At 35.4% G+C, this 23,554-nt stretch overlaps 1 protein-coding gene across 4 annotated transcripts in view; it reads left to right on the top strand.

Annotated features, from left to right (window-relative positions):
* Positions 1 to 23,554, top strand: part of VTA1 (vesicle trafficking 1) — a 35,082-nt gene that overhangs the window by 306 nt on the left and 11,222 nt on the right. For 2 of the 4 annotated variants that reach the window (XM_032682789.1, XM_032682788.1), the window contains exons 2-5: positions 10,620 to 10,714; positions 14,081 to 14,208; positions 14,869 to 14,944; positions 18,789 to 18,900. In XM_032682789.1, coding sequence (XP_032538680.1) covers positions 10,620 to 10,714; positions 14,081 to 14,208; positions 14,869 to 14,944; positions 18,789 to 18,900 — 411 coding nt within the window. Of the gene's footprint in view, positions 1 to 153; positions 340 to 675; positions 728 to 10,619; positions 10,715 to 14,080; positions 14,209 to 14,868; positions 14,945 to 18,788; positions 18,901 to 23,554 lie in introns of those variants that run through there. The other 2 variants (XM_032682791.1, XM_032682790.1) reach the window with 2 other exon arrangements.

Raw genomic sequence — 23,554 nt, 5'->3', positions numbered from 1 at the left:
CTCCCCTGCCTTGCCTTGCCCGCCTGGGGGGCCCGTGGGATGCGCGGGTTCGCGAGGGTTCGTGGGGCGGGAAGGCCCCACCTCTGGGCGGTGCCGGGCGGTCGCGGTCCTGCCCCGACCCGCCTCCTGTGGGCTCTGTCCTTTTGCGGAGTTAAAGGCTCTTCGCAGGCGGGGGCGTATGCCAGCAGCCCGAGTGCCTGCTCGGACACACGTGTGTGAACTCCAGTGTTCCGTCAGTGTTGGGATAGCCGTAATAATTATGGTATAAAATAATACTCGAGAACCTTTTCGAAGTTTTTCTCCTCCTGAAAAGACCTCCTTTCTGTCCTGTGTATCTGAGTAAGCGTTTAGGGTTTGAGAGTCTTTGGTCCTGCCAGTAGTGTTCATTTTATTTTCTGTAGGGCTTTGTCACCTTCTCAGGGTTCTCAAAAGGGGCGAGTGGGTGGCTCTTTTTCTCTGTGTTTCACTGAAATGAACACAGCAAAATCTTACTTTAAAACTTCCGAATTAATAGGCAAATTTTTTAAGCTGACATGGCTTCTAAGCTAATGGTCGTCAGGGTGGACTGTGAGCCTTTCTAGAAGACTTTTCATAGCGAACTAAGAAATGCGAGCCTGCTGTTATTCGTAAATTCCTGTTACAGTTAAACCACACTGGGAAAATGCCTGAGATCACCAGGAATGTCTGTTTATGTCTGTGACGACCACTACCCTTAAGGGGAAGGAGGGTATCTATCTAGTCACAGTGTTGTTTGGTTTTTTCTTTTTATTGAGATGCGAAATCATCTGAGGGGTTTATTTGGCTTGTCTTCAAAAAGAGCTAAAAAATAGATATAGTTTAATTTGTAAGGATGAATTCATGAAATTGGATCTTCAGAAAGCTCTGAAAAATCTGACAGTTCAATGACAGAAGAATAATATAAACTTTTATGTGTTACGCAGGAATACTGTGCTAATGTGGAAAACTGCAACCGGAGAAGGGAGATAGCCACATATTAGAACATTGGTTGTTCTCAATAGTACTTGCTCTTTATTTAATGGCAAAACATGAGACAAGGCACACTTTGTGTAGCAGTTAGGTCAAGTTACACTGATTTTTTGGTTTGATTTTTTTTTTTGTGTGTGTGTTTCTTTGGGTTTTTCTATCAGATGTAATACCCTATCTGGCTAGACAAGAAAAACACTAGCTCTTAGTATAGATGACAAGATACAAGTCTGTTTTTATTTTAAAACAGAAATGGTTAAGTGTCTGGACTCTATTTTTCTTTGTCTTTTCAATTCTGAAACTTTATGTAAGTCTTATTGTAGAGGGAAGAAAAGCCTGTGTTGGATAATTACCATTTTCTGTAAAGTTGTTTGCCTTGTCTGTCCTAAGCAGTCTGAAAATTTTATTTTTTCATTTGAATACTTCAACACATCTGATTAATTACTGAGTACAGTGAAGGCTATATTCTAATTAAAGTATTACATAAAGTGAAAAACAGTGACACCTCATTTTCAAGTTAGGTCTTGCTCAGATCCTTTGTTCTTTTAAATACACAAAGGAGAAGAATTAATTTTCACCAGTGTTCCACTGGTGACACTTATTTCCTCCCATGGTGGATGAGTATTGTCTGGATTGACTAAAATGCAGAACTCCCGTTTCGTAGGATTTTTTTTTCTTCATTTAGTTCTGGCTTTGAAGCAAGATTTATGAGCCATTAATTTTTAACATCGTGGGTTTAGAACAATTATGTGAAATCCCAAAGTATTAATTATTAATATTGCTACTGTCCAAAAAATGTACTGGATATACTGCTAGCATTCAATGAATAATAAAAGCTTTACTGAAGAGATAGGTTTTTAAAAATGTAGGTCTGGGTATACAAAAAAGTTTCAGGATACTTTTCAGATAACGTTTTGAAAGCAATGCAGATTTATGTAGAGTTAAAGCAGTGTTTCTCATTAGATGCTTCACTGAAAAAAGTGAACATCTCTTTGTTTAGCCTTTGAAATGTGTTTCAGAGGAGCTCTATACATTTTCTATAATGTATTGTGTGGAGGGAATAGTGTGAGGAAATCTCGGTGTGTGCTGGAACATGTGGTGTTCTCTGTGCTGGTGCTTCTCCACCAGCCTCATCTGCAGATGCATCCCTGGCACTGTGTGTCCTGGGAGCGGGAGGCTGGTGTGACCCAGCAGCCAGAGGGGGCCCTGCAGTGACAGGTCATGTGCTGAGTCAGTGCTGCACGTTCTATCACCCACAGCAGCTCTGTGAGGCAGAACCATCTGACTTTTGGTCATCTGCTGGGTGTAACTATCAGTCTGAAGAGTGACGTGTTTATAGCTTTGGAATATTGCTGTAAGTGGCTCATACCTATAACAAAGCTTTGGTCCTAGTATTATTAATGTTTCCATAGCACAGTAGTCGTCAGCATGAACATATGTTTGCTAGGTTTTGATTTATGTTCATTTTAGTTAAATTCCACTTGTATATTTCTGATAATAAGAGCTGTGACACGAATTAATTTGAACATCAGAAGCAAAAATGTGACAAGATATGTTTGCAACCTAAAATATTGCTTTCTATAGCTTAGCAATAAAATTGTCAGGAGTAACTACTTACTGCCATGTTAATATTTTTGTCTCTCATCAGCATCCATGAGAGGTGGTGGATAGTGCACTCTTAAAGCTGAGAATTTAAATGGCAGTTACACATTTTAGTTGCATACACTGTTTTACGTTTTTGTCTCTTATGTTTTTTGGGGTATAGTGCATTTTAAGCATTAAGCTAGCATAAATCAGTGGTGCCACCTAAAGAAGATACCGTAGTCCTTCTCTGGCCTCTCATTCCCAGCCCTAGTATGATGAAAGCCAATAGTAAGCTATTTTTCATCCAGGCCAATTCACTGCTTCTTAAACAGCTGTACTCCCACACAGACAAGGACAAGGAACAGGACACTGTGACGTGGGGTGAAGACAGGACTCCCACTCCTTTGATATTGCTGGCATATATTAATTTAAAGAAAAAATAATTTAATGAACATTAATCTGTTTTGCACAGTATGAATAGCTACAACAGGGATTATTTGTAGTTTTCAACTGCCACATAATTTTCCACAAAAGAAATAAAATGTAGAAAAATATTGATGTTCTTGCATGCTGTAACACATCACAGATACTTTTTGTTGTGGTACTTCCTAGAAACACTGCAAAAATTAAAAAATGGGTTTATTGGTGGTAGTCCTGTGTATTCCTTACAAAACCTTTGTCCTTAACCTCCTTTTTAGGTATTCAAATTCCAAGCAGGATATGATCAGTACTTTTATATGTTGTGTGTAATGAAGCAATAAAAATATGATACTGTCTGGAAGCAACTTGGTTGTTAAATGTGTTCTACTTAGAACACAGACTGTAAAGAAATAAAAAAACTTTTTTAAGTTGTGCAGGACATGATCTCACAAAATAATTCTCTTTAAAAAGAGATTAGACCCTTAGTGGTTAATGTATGTAGCTGTTTCAGGTTCAGTAAAGGTCAACTGATTCAGCAGGTATAAGGGAATACCAGAAATCTACGCTACACTGGTTGTCTAGCAAAAGGCAAATAATTAATTGGTAGTCAATAAAATAAATTTTTATGTTGAAAACTGAAATGAGTCTGTTTGACTACTTTGAGATGTTATTCTACAGACACAAGGAGGCAGGCTCTGATAAAAAAATCTCTGGCCTGTAATAACTGAATAAATTATATCTCTGGCATAGACAGTTTGACTCAAAGTAATTTTTTTAATAACTGTAAGTCTTGAGAGTAGCTGTGTCTTCCAAAAATTTCTAGTTTAGAGTTTAAAGCAAGATTTTCCTTAATGGCTGTTGTTTCAGCCTTTCAGTAGTGTTGTTAAGCTCTTTGCAAAGATGATTGGTAGTTTATTTTGGACTTCTGTACTTACTGGGCATTGATGTTCTGATTCAAAAGTATTGAGAGAATGCAAATGAGTTGCCAGAAAGGGACTGATGTTTCATAATATATAACACCCTAACACACAACAGTGTTTGGATGTCTGATGGATGCAACATGAGAAATTATGATTCTAGTAACTTCCGAAAAGCAGAGCTGTGATGACTTTTGCTTTACAGTGTACTGAACATCAAAAAACATTCATGTGAGATCAGTAAATTTGATCTTAAAAAAGGTGTGAAAAATTCTTCACTTTTTAAATTCTTGACATGCAAAAGCACCAGAGAAATGCTTCTGAAGGATCTTAGTATTGTATTAATATTTCTGGTTTTGTGAGATCAAGCAGGAGAGAAAAAGCAAAAGAGACAATTTTTCTTCCCAGAACTAGTTGACAACGTCTTGAACCAAAAGATTTCCAGGGCACAAAATAGGCTTCTTCTTCCAGTTTAAACCAAACTGGAGGGTGTTCCACAGAAGATTTGTGCTCTAATCACTACAAGCTGTTTTATCCTTGTGACTTGGCGGTAACTAATCCAGAGTAGCTGCCTTGCCCTCCTGTTGTATTCTAGAGATCTCAATTGCTATAAATCCTACATTTAATGTAGTTTTTCTGATTTAACTAGAAATATTTCCTTTTCTTTATTAGACTGTAGAGACAAGCTTCTAAAAATACTGGTAATTTAAGTATTGTGCAAAAGCTTAGAAGCTTATGAATTCCACTCTTATTCAGATTTTACAAGATCAAAATTAGTCCTTAAACCAGACTGAAATATGGTAGTATAAAATACAGAGTAATTTCCTAGGATTTGTGATAGATATTACTAGATTATTTGTCAGCTAACCTTAGTAGTTACCACTTGTTTGTCACTGGAAATTTTGTCTCACCTATTTATCTTGTTTACAAGTTGCTATTATTCAAATAAAATGGAATTGTAATGTAACTTACTGTAACTGTCAGGAATTTTAAATAAGAGACATTTTATTTGAGGTCATGTTAACTTGACAGAATTTGTCTAGCATGTTACATTACCCTGAATTATACTGCTGTGAGTCCATTTTCCTCGCTAAAACTTAAAATACTGTGAAAGAACCCGAGGGGACAAAGGGGTCATGATATTTGCTTTCTCTGGAATGTTTTAGGTTTTTCAGTTGATGCTGCCAGTCTAATATCTTGTCTTTTGCTAAGTTTTCTTCAGCATCTTATAATGAAAAGGCAGTATAAGGCCCTTCAAAGTTACTTTGTCAGAACTGTTAAATCTGTTTTTAAAAGTCTTTGGATTCAGACAACTTGCACTTAGCCATGTAGAAATACCGTGTATTTATGATTTGCATGCAGAAATTGCATGACTGAAATATGGCACATTAATGTTCATGAAAGCAAGCATAATTCATTTTTATATGAAAATGTTTCCAGTAGTATCTCTTACTTCCTACATTTGTATTCCAGCTGTTGGCTTCCTGTACCAAGCAGTTAACAAATGTTTTTCTGTCAGTGGTTTGACAAAGGGAAGAGGAAGGTGAAGAATATGAATGAATAATAAATTATGGCCTGAAAAAGCTTTCATTCCTTAATCAGAATAAAAATATAGTTATAGTTAAAGTTTACTGCAATGTTATTTGTTACTATTTTATCGCAATTTGTTACTCTCAAATGTCGAAAATATTCCAGTTGCTAATAATTTTTCTTTTTGAATGCCAGAGAATTAAATATGTACAGGGAAAAAAAGTTTAATCTTTTGATCCTGTTAGGCCAGGAAAAAGAAAGATGGGTAGGAGGACAGAATTTAGAACATAGAATCAGCGTTTTGTGCATGCTTACTGGCTGGAACTTTTGTTCTCCAGTATTTTTTACTTGGCACAGAGTTAGTTTAAAGTGGGAGTGAGGGGAGTTTCAGTTGTTATCCAAACATAAATCTGGAGTAACTTAATGTGTATGAGAATGAATGCCTGGCACATACTAAAGGCAAAGTACTTTCTCTGAAATTGTGCTGGGTGTTAGCAAAGGAAAAATAACGTGACATAAATGAAGGCAAAGAAGTTTCTGTAAAGCTCACTGTATAATTCCATCCAGCACACCCACACTTAGTATTTAGTGAACAAAGATTAAGGGCAGCAAGTCAAGATGTATATTTTGTAGCTGTCTTGGCAAAACATTTTTGTGAGAATGATAACTTGCCAAGTCTTTATGAATTTGAAGATAAATGTCCTGTCTGCAAACTGAGAGCAAGCTCTCTTTTAGTTAATAATTGGCAAAACAGTTCTTTGTGTATAAAATTACAAGTGACTTTAGCTCTACTTATAATATTCATTAATATTTAGACATTAGCTCTATGTAGACTCCTTTACCTTGTTAGTGCTTTACTTTATGCATATGCTACTGTTGTTGGCTGCATTAATGTCTTTTTTGCTATCTGATTTCGATAAAGGGGGCAAAAAATAGTTGTGTCTGTTATTATGGTGAGTGCATAAAACAAAAAGAAGGAATAATTTCATTCGTCTGTTTGTTTACAAGAATTCCAGAACTTCACCACAAATAGTGAAGAGAGATGAGAATTACAGGTCCCTTAATTCCCAGATTGTCTGCTTTCTTCATATACTCCATTTAGGCTTAAAAACTTGAAAACTTTTCCAGCTACCATGTATGGTTGTAGTTGTCTTTTTACGCCACCATTTCCAGAAGCTTAGCTTTTCACAAAGGAATTTTTTTTTTATCAAACGTTACTAAGCAAATGGCCCCTTTAAGTCTAGCTGTTTAGTTTTACAGTATATTACTGCGGTCATCAGGGGCATGCACTTTGGACTTTTTTTTTCTATGAAATAATTTTGATGTAAAATGGCATCTCAAGTATGGTATTTTATAAGGTAAAATAATGCATTCGTAATACAGAACACTAAGAGGATTTCTTTCTGTGGTGTCCATACTGTTCAGGAGATTAACTTCCACTTGTTAGAAGTTGAACCACTTCCATTAAAGCAGAAGTTTTGTGACTTAGCAAGCACAGTAATAATACATGCCACTACTTTTGCAATATTACAGGAACCAAAACAGCTGTATTTAAAGGAATGTAAATAATTACTCTCTTTTCTTTTAGATATGGAGGGGAGGGGGCAACTGAACTCATGTCACTGACGACTTTCTCAGCGGAGATGTTGGAGGCAGAAAACTTTTAGCCTCTTGCTTATGAGTTATTTGCTACTGAGATTACCTGTCAACATACACATGGCAGACAGTTCTTTAACCATTAATTGCCAGTTTAAAATTTGACTGACGATATTAACACTGGAAAGTTACATTTTGCTCATTGCTGCTGAAAATTTAGTCAGTTTGCTGATTTGCTGCAAGTTAGACAGGAAAAGGGCATTAATAGATTTCCTTCACTAGATGAAAACATGTTTTTTCAGTTACTATTATGTATCTTTACTATAAGTAATACTTGTGTGATGAAGTACACACAAAAGTAAAAGATATGCTAGAGACTTCTAACACCTTAATTGGCAAAGGTAGTAGTATCAGAACCAACACAGTCTTACAGATAACCTACACTTGGGACATTTCAAAATTAGAGAGAGCAGAGAGAATGGCAAAAGATGCAGACATGGAAAAACTTGCATTTGGAATTTAATTGTTTGCCTTAGGAATACAATGTATTCAGAAATGGAAAGAGTAGAACTAATAGACACTTTTTCCTGTTGTCGGTAATAAGGCAAGGGATTTGACAAGAAATTGCTTACTGCTTGTTGCTTTCAGATTCACTCACATATTGCTCTTCATACAGATAATTTCAAAAGCAAAATTTTGAAACATTAAAAATATTATTTTTATTTCAGTGGTGTCTTTAAAGGTAAATACCAAATTATTTCCTTGTCTTCCCATTTTGTTTCTGTCTCTAGAAATCTCTAGTTCTTTCAGTTTTTCAGCTGTTTTAAGTGCTGTTTGCTTGATAAGTTTAGTGATTGTTGATAGAAGTTTTCTATCCCAAAGCCCTACTTTTGACTAGAACAGCGCTGAGTAAAGCAGTAAGTGTGCCTAAACATACTTAACAACATTTTGTTTGGCAATGGTGAGATTCAGACTGTGGAGAGTGTACTTTTTCTTCTGTATCTTCAGTTCATCAACTGAAACTGATGATTGTGGAGATTTTGACTGGAAGGGTATGGTTTGCATTTTCTGACCTGCAAGTTGCCTTATCCTTCATTACAATCAGGTTCTTTTATCAGTGATATCTGAGTCAAGACTACCTTTTAGTATGGAATGTTACTAGGTAGTGATACTCTGTCAATCGGAGTTTTCTCGGACATCCCGCTCTTTCTTGATCACCACTTACTTGAGAAAGAAGGAATAGCTTTTGCCTTTATCTCAGTGACTGCCTCATCAGACACCTGTCTAGACAGGTTTGTTATGCAGTAGTCCTCCTTTCAAATCTATGCAAAGAAGTGAGTATGCAAAAAGTCTGGACTTCAAAAGTTCCTGAAGATCACAGTAGACTCTCTTATTACAGTAACTTAAGTGTGCTTTGACCTTTTACCAGTTAATAATATCTCTCAGGAAATCTCCTATACAATTTATACGGGCACTGATCCAAATTGGGAATTGGTGGCTAAATGTGGTTACTGTCTCATATGGTCGATTGTGTGGTACAGAGATGTAATTACTGTGACGGATGGAACACATTTATTTCAGGTGACATTAATTGCCTGTAGGATGTCTCTGTTCTTAGTGTCTGTAGAACTGCTGCTGCTAGAGCACCTTCGTGTTTTCTTGACAGTCTGTGCTTTGGATGATAGACCTTCAATCGTGAATGACCTAAGGACTCTTGGGCACTTTGGTCCCAGAATCTTCTGTTGGCAGGAAAGTGGCGTTGGTATGGAACATTGCTTGATATCAGCCACAGTGTAAAGTTATATATGGACAAGAAAAACATGTTTATTAACTGTAACTATTGTTCTCTGACCTGTGTTTTCTGTATGTTCAAGACTTGCTCTTCTGCATTTGTTCACTGGAGTGCCTGAAGGAGTCTTAAAGGTTTTCTGAGCCTCTGAAATCCTAAGAGGGGAAAGGGCTGGCTTTTCATGGCTGTCTACGAAGCCTACAGATGGCACATTCCTGTAAATACACCCCTTTGGGTATTAGTGAGGAAAAAAATTACCTTGCTTTCACTATTTAAATGGAAGTATTTGCAAAGAGTGTGAAAAAAGCCACATATGGTAACACAAGAGTAACAGTTAAAAATTAGGACATCTTTTAATTATTAAACATCCTCAAGACTAAAGACATTTGCAAGATCCATTTATATGGGATCAGAGTTCTTTTTATGTAAATGAGTTATGGAAGAGATCTGAAGATGCATACTTCAGTAAGTAAGATAAATCTATATCCAGTAATGACCAAGGGTATTCTGAATTTGTCGCCCTAATGCATATTGGTCTCAACTTAATTTATTTGCTTCTGAAAACATCTGAAACTTCCATCCATCAAAAAGAAACTACTGATCTCGATGGCTTATAGGTTTAGCAACCCTTATATTAATTCTTAAGTTTTATATTATTAAATTATACCATGAAATGTGTTCAGGGGAACTTACAGTCAAGAATTTACTTAAAAATCAATTTAATTGAAGACTGAGTATTAATTCCTTGTCATGTGATGATGGTATTTTAATTGATGGTAGACTTTATTTATTTCAGTGCCTTAGATACAAATCTCTGTCTCTTTCTGTGTTTGAATTTGTTTGAAATCTAATTTCAACTTTGTGTGTACTGGTTTCATAATGTTTAATATTAACGTCAGCATCTTGAAGATAAATAAGGTGGGCTTAAGAGTACCTGTCAGTCATTAGCTTAGTATTGTCACTTGATGAAGTCTACATAGCATAGAAAGTGTCCTGTAAGACTGCCTTAGAGGTCAAGAGTGAGAGTTAGTGGAATGCCTTTTTTGTGGAAGATGTTCTGCATTTGGTTACTGAATGTTTCTGTCCATTTTCCCTTCTCTGTGCATGTTAATCCTAATAAATAACAGTTGTTTGGGTTTGCCCACAGTTTCATGAAGCCTATAAAGTTCTACCATGTGCAAATCTAGAATTCACAGAGTTTGGTAGTAAAAAGATAATTTTTAATCAGAAGGTGTTCATCTTCGTTCATTTTCAAGATCATATTAAAAACTGACAAATCTACTTGCAGATAAAGTGTAATAAAACCTGTCTTGTCTGCTTTAAAGATCAGGTTTTTGTCTTGAGTTTTTTGATGCTATGTACATGGAGATAATAGATGCTTAATTCTGTTTAATAAAGTGGTGTTTTAAAGCTAACTGGTTCCTACTACATGAAGTTCCATTTTTGAGATATATACACACACTCTCAAATCGACCCGAAGTTCCTATTTGAGAGCATTGCAAGCAAGGGAAGCGATAATTTACAAAATCACTTAATATTGCATAATAGTGATAATTTGAAATCAGTGGGAGTAGTCATTGGGGGGAAATAAAGCATAAGTCTCACAAAAATATCTCCTAGTATCTCTGCAAGACCAAGCATATCTGGATTTCACTGTCATTGCTCACTAGTACTGATGTCATTACACTGTTAAACCATGAGTTTGTCTTTCAGATGCATGGGAGGCATTGCTTTGTTTACTAATGGGTTTTGCCTTAGATAATCACTTTTGTTGTTTTTGTGTTTTGTGTCGTTTCAAGGCCGTTTGTATGCAATGCAAACAGGGATGAAGATTGATAGTAAAACCCCAGAATGCCGTAAATTTTTATCCAAGCTTATGGATCAGTTGGAAGCGGTAAGTAGAATTTATCACTCTCCTTTAAAATGATTCATGATATTACTTTAATTTTTATTTAAGCTTCTGCAAATAAGATCTCTTCTCCAACATCAGTCATTGATGCAACTGTTCTGTATGCAGGCACATTGTATGAATTTAAGTTGTATGTAATAAATTGGCAGAAGGATTTGAAAAGGTAAAGGAAGAGGTAAAACTGTATGTGTGTATGTATGCATGCACAAACATAACTGAAATTTTGCCATAAGGTTTTGTGCAGACAACACGAATTACAATACTTTATTCAAATATATTCTCATGACAAATCATAATTCATTATGAAATAAATACAGGTGTTCTAGATGACCTTTTTAATGTATTTGCCTTTGATTCCTTGAAGTGTGTGAACATTATTTTCACTGTAGGACTCACTAGCCTAGTCCTTGGATGCTTTTGAAAGTTTTGACTTAAAACATTGTACCCAGGGAGTTTTTTAAACTGTAAAAGGTAAAGATACTTCTGATCGTATCCTCTGTTAGAGATTGGAGATTTCATACTATGAATTTTTGTAAGCGCAGTCTAATCTGTGTCAGAGATGGCCGTGCCATGCTCTTTGAATGGATCTGATCCTATTAAAAAGCCTTAAATAGAACAGATTTAAGAAAGGTAAAGTTATTGTACAAATGGTCAGTTTAAGTTCTAGGAGCTGTTTATGTTCTACCTTGTAGAACAATATTGTACTACTACCTTGTAGTTTTCAGTATTCTCAAAGGAAGAAGTGTGTGGGTTTTAAGGTTTAAGTGCTCATTTGGAAGCAGAAAATAATGTTGAAAAATGAAGCAGCTGTTCTTCGTATGTTTACTATTAGTAATTCTGTCCGAAATCTAGCCACAGCAGTGCGTGAAGAGTTTGTGCAAAACTAGTACAACAGCCTTCAGTTGTGAAAGGTGGATGCCTCATCTGTGAAAGTATTCAAGGCCAGGTTGTATGGGTCCTGCCTGAGCAACCTCATTTAGTGAATGGCATCCCTACCCATGGCAGGGACGGTTGGAACTAGATGATCCTTTATGTCCCTTCCAACTCAAACCATTTTATGATTGTAAGATTCTTCAGGAAAAAAAGGAAACATGAACTATTTGGGTTTTTTTCTCACACCTTGTGCTTCTTGCTATGTTTTATCACTGATCTTTAGTAATGGAAAATTCAGCGTACAGCGACTTCTTGGTGTGTTATTTCATCAGATTTTGCCACCTTCAGTGGGTCTGGTTTCATGTTCAAAAAGGGAGAGAGGTGGCAGGAGAGGTGAGACTAAAACTCCAGAAGAGTTTGCTCTTCATTTCCTAAGGATTGTTGAAATTTGTTGGATCCCATGTGGTACTGCAGCAGTTAATCTGTCTGCAGCATTCAGTTACCCCTTCTGTTTCAGAGGTGGAAAGACTAGAAGAGCAGCAAATGTCCATGCTTTCATCTTTCATTTGCTGGTAAGATTGTCTGTGAGACAACTGATGCACAGGCATTGAAGGTTCTTCCACGTATCTAAGTGGTGGAAGGATGGAGAGAGCACCTCTAAGAAAATCTACTACAGCAGTTTTGTGGGCTGGGAAGCTTGGGTTTATGGAAAAGTTGGACCTCTGCAGTAATGTAACAGCAGCCATTTTCAGTGTGCCCTTAACCACCAGGGGGCACAGAGAAGCGCAGCAGGTCTCTGCTTTCACTGGCACTGCAGTTGGGTGTTTTAGAGGTTAAGACAGAAGCTTGCAAACAATCCTGATCTTTACAATAGCAAAGAATAAAACAGCGTAGATATAGCTGGAAATTACCAGATCTGTTCTTTGCAAGAAATGTCATAATATTCCAAAAACGTGAATTAAACACAGTGATTTTGTATCCAAAATGCATGTTTCCGTCAGAAGTATTTTTACATAACATTGTGTTGTTTTGCTTTCCCAGTACATGACTGTTTCATTTAAATGTTTCAGGGTTGTTTTTTTTTTGTAAAGTTAAACTGAAGTGGCTTGGGTTTTAGGTTCAAATTTTGAATCAACATTTATAACACCAGTACTGCTTTATTGAATCACAGACTGTGTGATGGGTAATTTCAAAAGTAAATAACTTAACTTTAATATTTTTAGAAGTGTATGTAACAGTGTCACTTGTGTGTTTAAAATAATCTCCATTGAACCTCAGATCAAGTATAGTTATTCAAGTATAGTTATTTTCTGAGTGTGAGGTATATAGACAGACTGGGAAATATATGTGTATGCAAACAACTTCTCTCCTGAGTTAGCTTCTGTGTTTCATCTCAGTTACATATCTTTCAATTTACAAATTATGGTATTCTCACAAGAAAATTACACTTTGTAGAACAAATACTTTTTGAAAACTACTTAGAGTACTTGTTGACGAAAGTCTTTAAATTTAAAATTCTATTTGGAAAGCTTATACTTCACTATTGAAATCAAGTAACTCTTCTGGCAACATTCTATGTCTTAAAAAGTTGGCAGCAGTCTAAAAAATATGGAAATGCAGCCTGCATGATTACATTTTCTTCACACGCACAATGAAAAATAACTACCATTCAGAGATTGTTTTTAAATCTTTTGGCAAAATAAAGGCTGCAGGTTAGTATCATGCAGTGTTCCTGTTTTTGTTCTCTGAGGATAACCTGAGATTTCCTCATGTGCAAACAGTAAGCCTATTCAGAAGCTGTAAATCCACCTGTTGTAACTGTTAGAGGGTTGTTTGCTTTACTGATTTTTATTAGGAAACCTGAAGATTCTTGTACTCTAACATCTTTGAAAAGAGGTCTTGAATTGAAATACACTGCTTACACTGAAAATTCCAGTAAATCCATAGGTCACTAGACCAGTCAAGGTAGGGCTCACACACTTTGAAAGATATAATAAACTGCAGTTAAATAAGCTTTATAAGAGCTTTTTTTATACATGATCACTCTGATCTACAGCACCTTTATAAAGCATGGATTACTTTACTGATTGAACTGTGTTGAATCCTGACACAGGCTTCGGAGTGCCTGGTCTTTTGGATACTAAAGGGAAAAACATCTGTAGCTATTCCTTCACAATACTGTAGTTGTGTTTATTTTTAACTTTTACAGAGATTTTCTGTGTTTTTTATAAATATTTTGTGATTGAAGATTCAGAGCTACTTTTTCATAATGTTTCTCTCTCCAAAAGAATGTGCCTTCTCTTTCACACACTGCTTTTAGCATTTTGTTATGTTAGAAGCTGGAAATTTGTAAAACAAAGTGTATGTTGTTTCTTTTTGAGTTGTATTGTCCTTGTTTAAGTCAGCAGGTTCATTTTGTGTTTGCAGAATTGCTAGGGTCTAATAAAGTAATTGATGTATTTTTCCAACACTTTTCAGATGAAAAAGCAATTTGGTGATAATGAAGCAATTACTCAGGAAATTGTTGGTTCTGCTCATGTGGAGAATTATGCTTTGAAAATGTTTTTATACGCAGACAATGAAGACAGAGCTGGACAATTTCATAAGTAGGTGAAAATCTTTGGTTTTCTTATCTGAATTAAGCTACTGGTCAGGGAATGTGAATATCCAAACTCCCTTTAATTTGAATGGAAACAAGAATTGGGTTTTAATGCATTCTTTTCTCTTTTAGAAAACTTGATTTGTTGCTACTTGTACGTCTCTAACTTCACACATTTTCTGGTATCCTCCTTCTTACGTTCCTTAAGAGGCTGTTAACCTGCTGGCAAGCCTTCTAAAACCACAGGCTAATACTGCACTTTATTTACATCAGGCATGTTATAGTTTCTACTGACGGATAGTAAAATAGTGGTGATGATCCATTATGTGGTTTGGTTTACAGCAATTACTGTGGCATGTTGATGTATTTTTTTGAAACTAATATAGGATTTCCTATGTCCTACATGGAACATTCCAAACTAGAATCTAAGTACAGAACACATGAGCAGTTTTAAAACATACTGAACATTTTCTTCACTGTAGTCAGGATATTAATCAATAAGTTGCTAGATTTAAATGTTGTGAAGCAGGTTCTGTAACATCAGATTAAAAGAAAAAAAATAGTGATATTTGGCTTGAAATAAGCCAGTATGATCTAAAAATGACAACTTGTAATAGTATGATTCTGAAGACTGACATTACCAAGCGAAATATTTTCTCTTTTACAGAAACATGATAAAATCCTTTTATACTGCAAGTCTCCTGATAGATGTTCTAACAGTATTTGGGGAGCTCTCTGAAGAGGTAAGTGTTAGGCATACAAGTGTATTATGTGATTGCTTTTGTTAGCACAGATGTTGCCTTTATAATGTGTGAATATGAATTTCAAAGAACATATGTTCTGATTGTATAGTCTTATGCTTGTTAGTAAGTCAAAAAGAATTGTACTAAGTATTTCAAATAAATCATATGTGAAATACTAGACAACTGTTACCTGTTGGAGGATGCTTTATGGGAAGTATCAGTTAGAAATTCAAAGTTTGATTATTACTGTGGGACACATAGCATTACATTGACCGAATGGGAATGCTTATAGGGAAAAATGATGAAAGGTTTGTGGCTTTTTCCACCTTCACTTTTTTCCGTGCCCAGTTTGGAATTCACAGACTCAATCTGATAAGTGTGCCTAATGTGCAAGTTGTACTTGCTCAGTTTAAAATGCAGTTGTTGTGGCTACTTTCATTTGTAAATATTGGAAGGAGGGTAAAAAAATGATCTTAATAGTGGTGCACTTCTTGTATACCATGGGATGTAAGTGTAAATATTAAAGATAGGTCTTACCCAAGAGAAATGTTTGACCAAGAGTTCTTTTAAGATTCTGCATCATCTATTGCCTGAGACTATACCAATCTAAAATTTTCATTTATCAAGAGGCACAAGTAAGTTTGCTCTTTCATGTGTTCTCTTAAAACTGGCTGCTCTGCACCCTGACATCCTTTACTGTATCAAATAACATTTTCTAGAGCCAGAGAGTGAATGCATATTGAGTTGGATTGAAAATACAATCATCTTAGGCTGTAGGAATCCAGTGCACAGGTCAGTGCACTGATTTGGTGACTCCTCAGAGGTCCTGAAGCAATCCTCCTTTGTAGATGGAAGAAATCTTTATTAATGTTGATGTGGAGTGCTAGTAGTGGTATGTTTACTACTCTGTGTCAGGGGGTTTTTTTGCTGATGCTGAAAGGACAGATATGCTTTGAAATTGGAAAGAAGCAGAATTCTCTCATTTTATTTAATCAGTGAAGACAATAAAAGAGAGTGTACCAGAAATACAGGAAACTTCTGTATAGCATCATAACATTTCAACAGTGTCTTCATCCGGTTTCACATGAAGGAATGATGGGACAAATATGATGTGACCATCTTAGACTTTTGCAGAAGCTTTTGCTAGCCAGAAGTAAGCTCAACCTGACACCTGGTTTTATAGTATGACACCTATATTCAGATCATCTGTTTTTTCAACATGTAATTGCCTTCATATGTATGTATTATCTGCTACTAAAAGGCTTTTAAATCAACAACAGAAGGCATAGAAAGCAGATATTTGACACCTAGAATCAGAAAATGGGTATTGTACTTAATATGTATGTTTTTAAATGGCAGTTGTTGATTATTGGGTAGTATGAATGGATTGTGTCAAAAATTAAGAGTGAATGTTCTATATCTCGATATTAGAAGTAGGCAAAAGGATTTTCTGGAAGATGTGTTTTACAAGACACAGCTTTCATCAGGTCAGTAGGAAGCTGTGTGGTAGTAGTGTTCTTTTCATTAACCTTAGTAGTAGCATTCATTCAGTAGGGTAGTCTTCCAGAAAGGGACAGCAGTGCATATTAAACAAACTGAACACAACAGAATTTTGCTTCTCAGTTCTGGAATGATAACTTTTGCAGTTGAGATGCATGACAGACATGACACTTTGTTCCCTTCTCCTTCCTCCATCCAGCATTTTGGGCGTGGGGGGTGCTTGGCCCATTCTTAAATATGCACTCCTTGGGGCACCACCAGCCTGGCTGAAGGTCTCAGCTGTGTCCCACAATGGGTCTGCTGGAGCTAGTTCTATCCAACGTGGGGCAGCCCTGGCTTCTCCTCACAGACACCACTGCTGCCATCCCATGCTGCCAGCACCTGGGCACGGACACCTGATACAACAGCATCTTCACATTTTATCAATAAATAATTGCTGTATTGGAGCAGAGAGGAGATGTACAGACTGTTAAATATCGCATAATAATATTTTCTAAAAGTACTGTACTCTGGATGAGTATTTATGCATTTTGTGGCTCCTAGTGTGTTTGTTAATAATAAAGGAATTTAATCTGTAACACTGACTGACCAGAAATGATTATTAAAAGAAAGTATTTAGCGGAAAGTCAGATTTTCCAATTGCACTTTTTGCTTCTGAGGTATAGTGAATGTGTTTTAATAAACCTGTCTTAAGGCTAGGCTTTTTTTCTGAAGAAAATCTTACTTGCAAAAATGAAGACTGTATCTTTCTCTTGGGCTTCATAAGGGTCCTGGTGGATACAGTGTATTAAATATGAGCAAGGGAACTTGCTGGAGATACCTTTTGTATTGTGTCTCTCTACCCTGTTCTAGATGACAGTGCAATAGGCTTTGTGAAGTACAGTATTGAATGTCAGTTTATTAATTCTCAAAAACTTTGGATTTAATTTCAACCAGGACTTCTAAAAAGACATCAGTCTACCTCAGTTTCCAAACCACTTTACCTGTGATTGTTAGTGTGGAAATTTGAGTTCACCAGTACCTTGCAGGTGGTGATGTTGATGTGAAGCATGCTATCACAATCTGTATTGTTGATTTGGCCAATTTATTCCACTCATCCTTCTAAATTTCTCATCTCTGTTTATATTCAGCCTTGTTCCTTGATATATATTACATCAAAACTGTCAGAACTGGTAATTCCTCATATGACTTATGACAAAGTAGTTAATTTACATAATCAGTTTAAGATTTATTGCAACAATTGAGAATTCCTGGATTAAATAAACTGTTGAAACTGTTGAAACAGTCCCAGGAAATACAAAGTGGCTAATCTTCACTTCATGTTTTGACGTGTTGAAGGTTGTACCCAGGAACAGTAAAGTATATTTTAAAAAATTAAATGGAAAATCTTAAAATTTTTAAGATTCTGGCATTTATTTCAATCACTCATGTTTTCTGAAAAGAAGAATTTATGAAAACCCAGGTGAAATGCTTTTCCTCAATTTCTTTTTTCCAGAAACTGAAAATAATGAAAAATCATGTTGGTTTTTTTCAGTTTCAAACTGTTACCATGGAAATGGAATCAGAAAGGCAGGCAGCCACTTTGCTTCTCACTGCTATTGCTTCATACTGACACCATTTCAGAAAAGGAGAGTTGGCAAAAAAATATATTGACTGTCAATATAATAATTATTTTTAAAGATACGTTATTTTTTCTATTAACTGTACTGTTAAAGTTGTCATTAGCAGTTTGTTTAAATTTGCAAAAAAGGTCCTTCATCTGAATTTTAGCTATGTTGTGAAGATATGAAATCAAAATATTATATGTCCTAGAATATCGCAAACAAATCACATTAATCTGCATCTACATCAGCCTTTCTGTATTCATGCTTTTAAATAAATTTTTAAATTTTAAAATAATATAATTAGAAAAGATTTTATATTACTGATCAGCATCAGTCGCATTTTAAGTTTCAGGTATTTAAATCTAAAGTGAATAGTCATTTTAAGTTTATGGAGATAGGAAACTTTCATCATCATGTCACATCGGTAATTGCTACACAGTGCTCTGCATTTCAGATGGTCTTGGTATATTAATTTCCTTTTTCTGACATGCTGCATTAATCGAAGATCTCCACATTTTCCTTTCGTACTGAGATCCTGTTAGAGCTGTTATTTTTTTTTTAATTCACCTGTTAATTTCACACATGTTGTCTGTCTTTAAAGGGGTGTCAAATGACAGAAGAGAAAGCAGTCAAGTTTTCTAATCTTCTCTCAAGGTGGAAAACATGTTTATATTTCTGTTTTGAATGCATAAATTCACAGAAGTGAGTGGGTAAAGTGTCTGGCCTTTTCCCTTCCCCAGAACGCCCAGCACAGGAAGTACGCCAGGTGGAAGGCAGCATACATTCATAACTGCTTAAAGAATGGAGAGACTCCTCAACCTGGCCCCATTGGAATGGAAGGAGAGAGTTTCGGTATGTGTTTCTTTTATTTTCAAAAGAGCAGAGGGCTGTGCCAAGACCGAAACGGATGGTATGCACAGTTCTTCAGGGAGCACCCCACAGGAAGCAAAACTTCCCCATTTAATGTTCCATTCACAGTGGGCCACCTTCTCCTTTTTCTTTTCTGCTTCTCCTACTGTTAATTTTATTGGACTTTACTGTTTGATTGACTTATTTAATAAAATATTTTTTTTCTTTGTAGTAGAGATTATTATTTTGAATACAGCTACTCTCTAAGAAGGCATTGTCAGCTTTGGGCCAGAACTGTGTATTTCTTTATTAATACCCACACCCCTTCTTTTAAATCTGTTCTGTAAAGTTATGATCCCTTTGCCAGTTTATCGTCTCTCAGAAGTTACATATGATTTGAAAATGAACTGATCATAAGTGAATTCAGCTTCAAAGCAAATACCTGGTTGTGAGACAACCCCTTTCTCCCTGTACAGTATTGTGGGTTTCAAAACAGGTCTGCTGTTTTTCTGTTGGATTTCCTGCCTCTTTCTCACTCATCCACCTTTTCCTCATGTCTTCAGTTTTTCTCTGTGGTCCTCTGGCTACCTGAGCTTCCTGTACAGGATTCCTTGAATCCTCTGTAGCTGTTAGGTAAAGTGGGGATTTCCAAGCACATCCACTTAACCAAAATGAATGTTTATTACAACAACTGTTTTAAACCTCCTAAGTTACAACTTTTACTGTCTTCTATTGAATACACTCAGACCTGTCTAAATTGCTCCTAATTTAAAAGGCCTGGATCTTCAGTATGAAATGTTAGGGGCATTCAAAACTTTCTCATTTAGAGCTTTTTAAAGACAGACACACCACTTTGAGCAGACATGAACTAGCCTCTCTATAAAGTAACAGAACACATACTAAGCAGACCCTCTCTTACAGGATCACATCCTAATCTCTTCTGAGAAAGACAGCTCTGTCCTCTTTTTTTATTATGTGTATATTTACTAAGAGTAACTAAACAATCAAATCAGAGTTGCCATATTTTTATTTCTAATCTTTATAGATGTTACCCTACTTCTAAAGTAGAGATCTGCAAAGTTCACAGATATGTGCGTGTTTTTGTGAAGTCAGATGAAATCATATGCAAAACTTTTTTGGTTAAACTGCTAAACCAGAAAAAAGTATTACTATTATGTGTGTAAACTGATCATGTTTTTCAGTTATTGATAAAAGCAAAAGATATGCAAAAATTATTCATTTCTAGAATATATAAAAATAGAAATTGTATGTAATTTATTAAACTAACTTTGAAAATATTTCCACCCATTTACTTTTCCTTTTATTGCAGTTTTTCTATGCTTAATGTTTTATGGATGTTTAGTTCTTTTTGCATTTAACCAATTGCTTTTGATAGTGATCAGTTTTATTAATAAGAGGTCTCTTTGTTTTCCTCCTCAGTCAACACATTGAATATGAATTTTAGAGGTTAATCTCTTACGAAATAGGATGTCTTTGGAATGGATATTTTCACTATGCAGATTAAAATAGACTAATTCTGCACAATGACAATAACCTCTATGTATCATTCTTCACTTACCTAATGAAAAAACTAAGAACATTAAACATTTGAAGTTTTCTTCTGACCTAGTACATGAGATTTTGTACGTATGCACGCACAAGTATAAATATATCAATCACCTATATTAGTACATAAGTTCATAAAACTTATGTAGCCACCTCTAAAAGTGCAAGTTGCAACTCCCACTGCAAACTTCATCACATCTTTGTCAAATTACACCAATTTGATGATTTAATGAAAAATGGAACATATGGGAGAACAGTCTTTTGGTATATTGAATGTAATGAATAGCTCAATTAAATATTTTTAGCTTTAAATGAGTTCTCTTTAGGGGTCTGGCTCATAGTGTGGTAAAGCTCACCTGATTATCTGAAACAAATTGTGAATTGTAAACAACTGCAAAAATAGAATTTCTAAGTAAATATTACAAAGCTTTTGCTAAAAATCTGTGTGTGCAACTTGTGTAGAAGCTAATTATTCCTCAGCAGCAACAAATGGGTTCTCTCTTCATTTTATTAATGTGGAATGCAAAGATAACTGACTTACTCAAGGCCGCAAAAGAAACTGTTGTAGAAGTGAAAGTAGAATTCAGGACCTTACTCAAATTCTTAGTACTCATTGCAGTTCAGTACAGGTGAATTGGTGAAGACTCTTGGTCTCATTACCAAGTTATATCTACATGCAACTTAAAAGGGACGCAAATGCTGAGTGAGCCAAAATTTTAACATCCTTACTGTTAGGGAACCTGCAAGATCTGTAATTTGGCAATATCTTTTTATATTGTTGTTGAATTGTATTTCATGTAGAAAGATAATTTCTCACACTTTTATTTTCTGAGAAATGAAATGAAAAATACCTTTTCTGACATTTATTTTGACAGTTAACTCTGCAGTGTAGGTGTCCATAATGTTTTACACAACCAAGACAAAACCTTTATGCAAATTCATTTTTATGAGAAGAATCAGTAAAAAAGAGTTTCAGTTCTTGCTTTGTGCATCATAAGAAGAAAAGCAGCATTGTTTGAATGTACGACTGGACCTTCCCCATTCCTTTCTGCTTGCTCATTTTCTTCCTTCCCTAGCAAGTGGAAAAAGTCTGTTTAAACAGAGTGAAGCTAGGTCTCTGAAGCTTGATGAATTACCATTTTTTTCCAAAGTGTTGGGGTTTTTTTGTGATTTTTGAAAACCATACTGTAACTCTTGGAGATGTTTTTACAGCAACATAGGCATGCTTTATGCAGTTCTGCTGTTGGATTCATGGATACTTTTGTCAGGATGCCACCATGGAAACCTTAAAATAACATGCTTAATTTATTAATGCAGTTGGAATACGAGTCCTGAAGTACATATAAAGGTTACTTAGCATTTGCCCTAGGTCATCCCACAAGATTTTATACTAATGGAAAAAAAATGGAAATATTTAAAAGTTCTAAATGGTTATACTATAGCCATAGTAAATAAATTAAATGTAACTGCTTACACTGCAATATGTAATATGTAGTCTACATTTATATTACAGAATTTGAGAAAACGTTATTAGTTTCAGCTAGTAGAAAGAACATTATATGACAAGTTGATGCACTTTGGAGTTTATTTTCCAATGTTGTGGAAAAAAATTGGATGTATATATATTTTTTTTAAAAAATCAGTGTTCCAATAGAACCTTACCTTATGAATCTTATGGCAACATCTCAAACAAAAGAGAAACAATGCAGCAGAATGAGAAAAAGAAAACGTTTTAAAATTAAAATTGATACCTTTTAAATCTCTGAATTCATTAAAAATAGGAGTCCATAGAATTGGAGAAGTCTAGACTCCTTAAAAATAAAAATTTTTTTAGTCTTAAATTTAGTGCACTAAGCTGCTGAAGTTAAGTCATAATTGGTGCTTCCTTACTCTAGACAAGGAAGTCCCATTAAGCCTTGAGAATCCTCTGTTAGTACAAAAGTATCTTTGGATAGTTGGTTATGGGGCCAGGGATATCAGTCTTATTTCACAAAGTCTTACCTTTGATAAATAAATAATAATTTTAAAAATGCAAACAGATGGTGTGGGTATACTGTAGCTTTGCTGAAAATATGAAGAGCTTATGGATTCATTATGCTGGGATTCAAGCACAAAGGTTGATGAGGTTCCAAGAAAAGAAACTCAGCTGGAGCTGAAATGACATGTAAAACAACTGTGTCACTGTTTCACAGCCTAGTATTTCAGCATCTTTAAGCAAATTGCAAGGAACTTTGAGTTCTAGGTTACGACTGCTTTATGAGAAAATAATTTTCTAATTTTTTTTAGTGTTCATTCCCATTCCCTGGAAAAGATTTTTTTTTTTTTTAGTAACGTTATGGATGTTCTAACTGCAGAATTTAAAAACAGTTTGTTGACTTAAATGTTCTTTTTCAGCAGCGTGAAATCCTTTCATTTGGCACTACTGTTAAAACTATTCACAAATACTGCAAGTGCGTATCTTAAAATGTTTCTAATACTTTAATCTTTGATAAAGAGTTTTTAAATATTTGCTTTGCAGGAAGAATACTTACAATGCTTTGATGATATCTGGGCACTTTAAACACCTAAGAAGAGTTAATTTAAACAAAACTACTTTTACGTTTAATACAGTTTAACACTGGCCAGTTGCATAATGAGCAAATCAAACAGTTGAGCTTAATCTTTTGGTACATATACCTTTATTGATTGCCTTTATTGAATTTACCTTTTGCAGACACTGTAATTAAGGATAGTCAGCACTGGTAACACTTGTTTTGGTTGTTTTTAACATTGGCAGACTTTTTTGAGTTCATGTTTTCCATGGCCAGTGCTGCCTACAGTATTGCACTGTTACAGGAGTGACAAGAGACCCTGAGCTATGCAGTGAGAAACTTGAAGCTGAAACTGAGAATGTCTTGGAGAGAAGATGGAATTACTGCAAGAGAGACAAAAGTATAGGGCAAGAGGTTGCAGGGATATGAAGTCCTAGTGCACAGAAAGAGAAATCAGAATGGGACTGGCAAAGCAGATAAGGGCAACAGGAAGCTTCAGGGGGCAGAATAAAGGAATAAATGCATTAATGGTTTAAGTCTGGGCATGAATTTACAGGTAA

Source organism: Chiroxiphia lanceolata, chromosome 3 (assembly GCF_009829145.1).
Source record: "Chiroxiphia lanceolata isolate bChiLan1 chromosome 3, bChiLan1.pri, whole genome shotgun sequence".
In the NCBI taxonomy this organism is placed as follows: Eukaryota; Metazoa; Chordata; class Aves; order Passeriformes; family Pipridae; genus Chiroxiphia; species Chiroxiphia lanceolata.
This window is presented reverse-complemented; position numbering and strand designations above follow the sequence as displayed.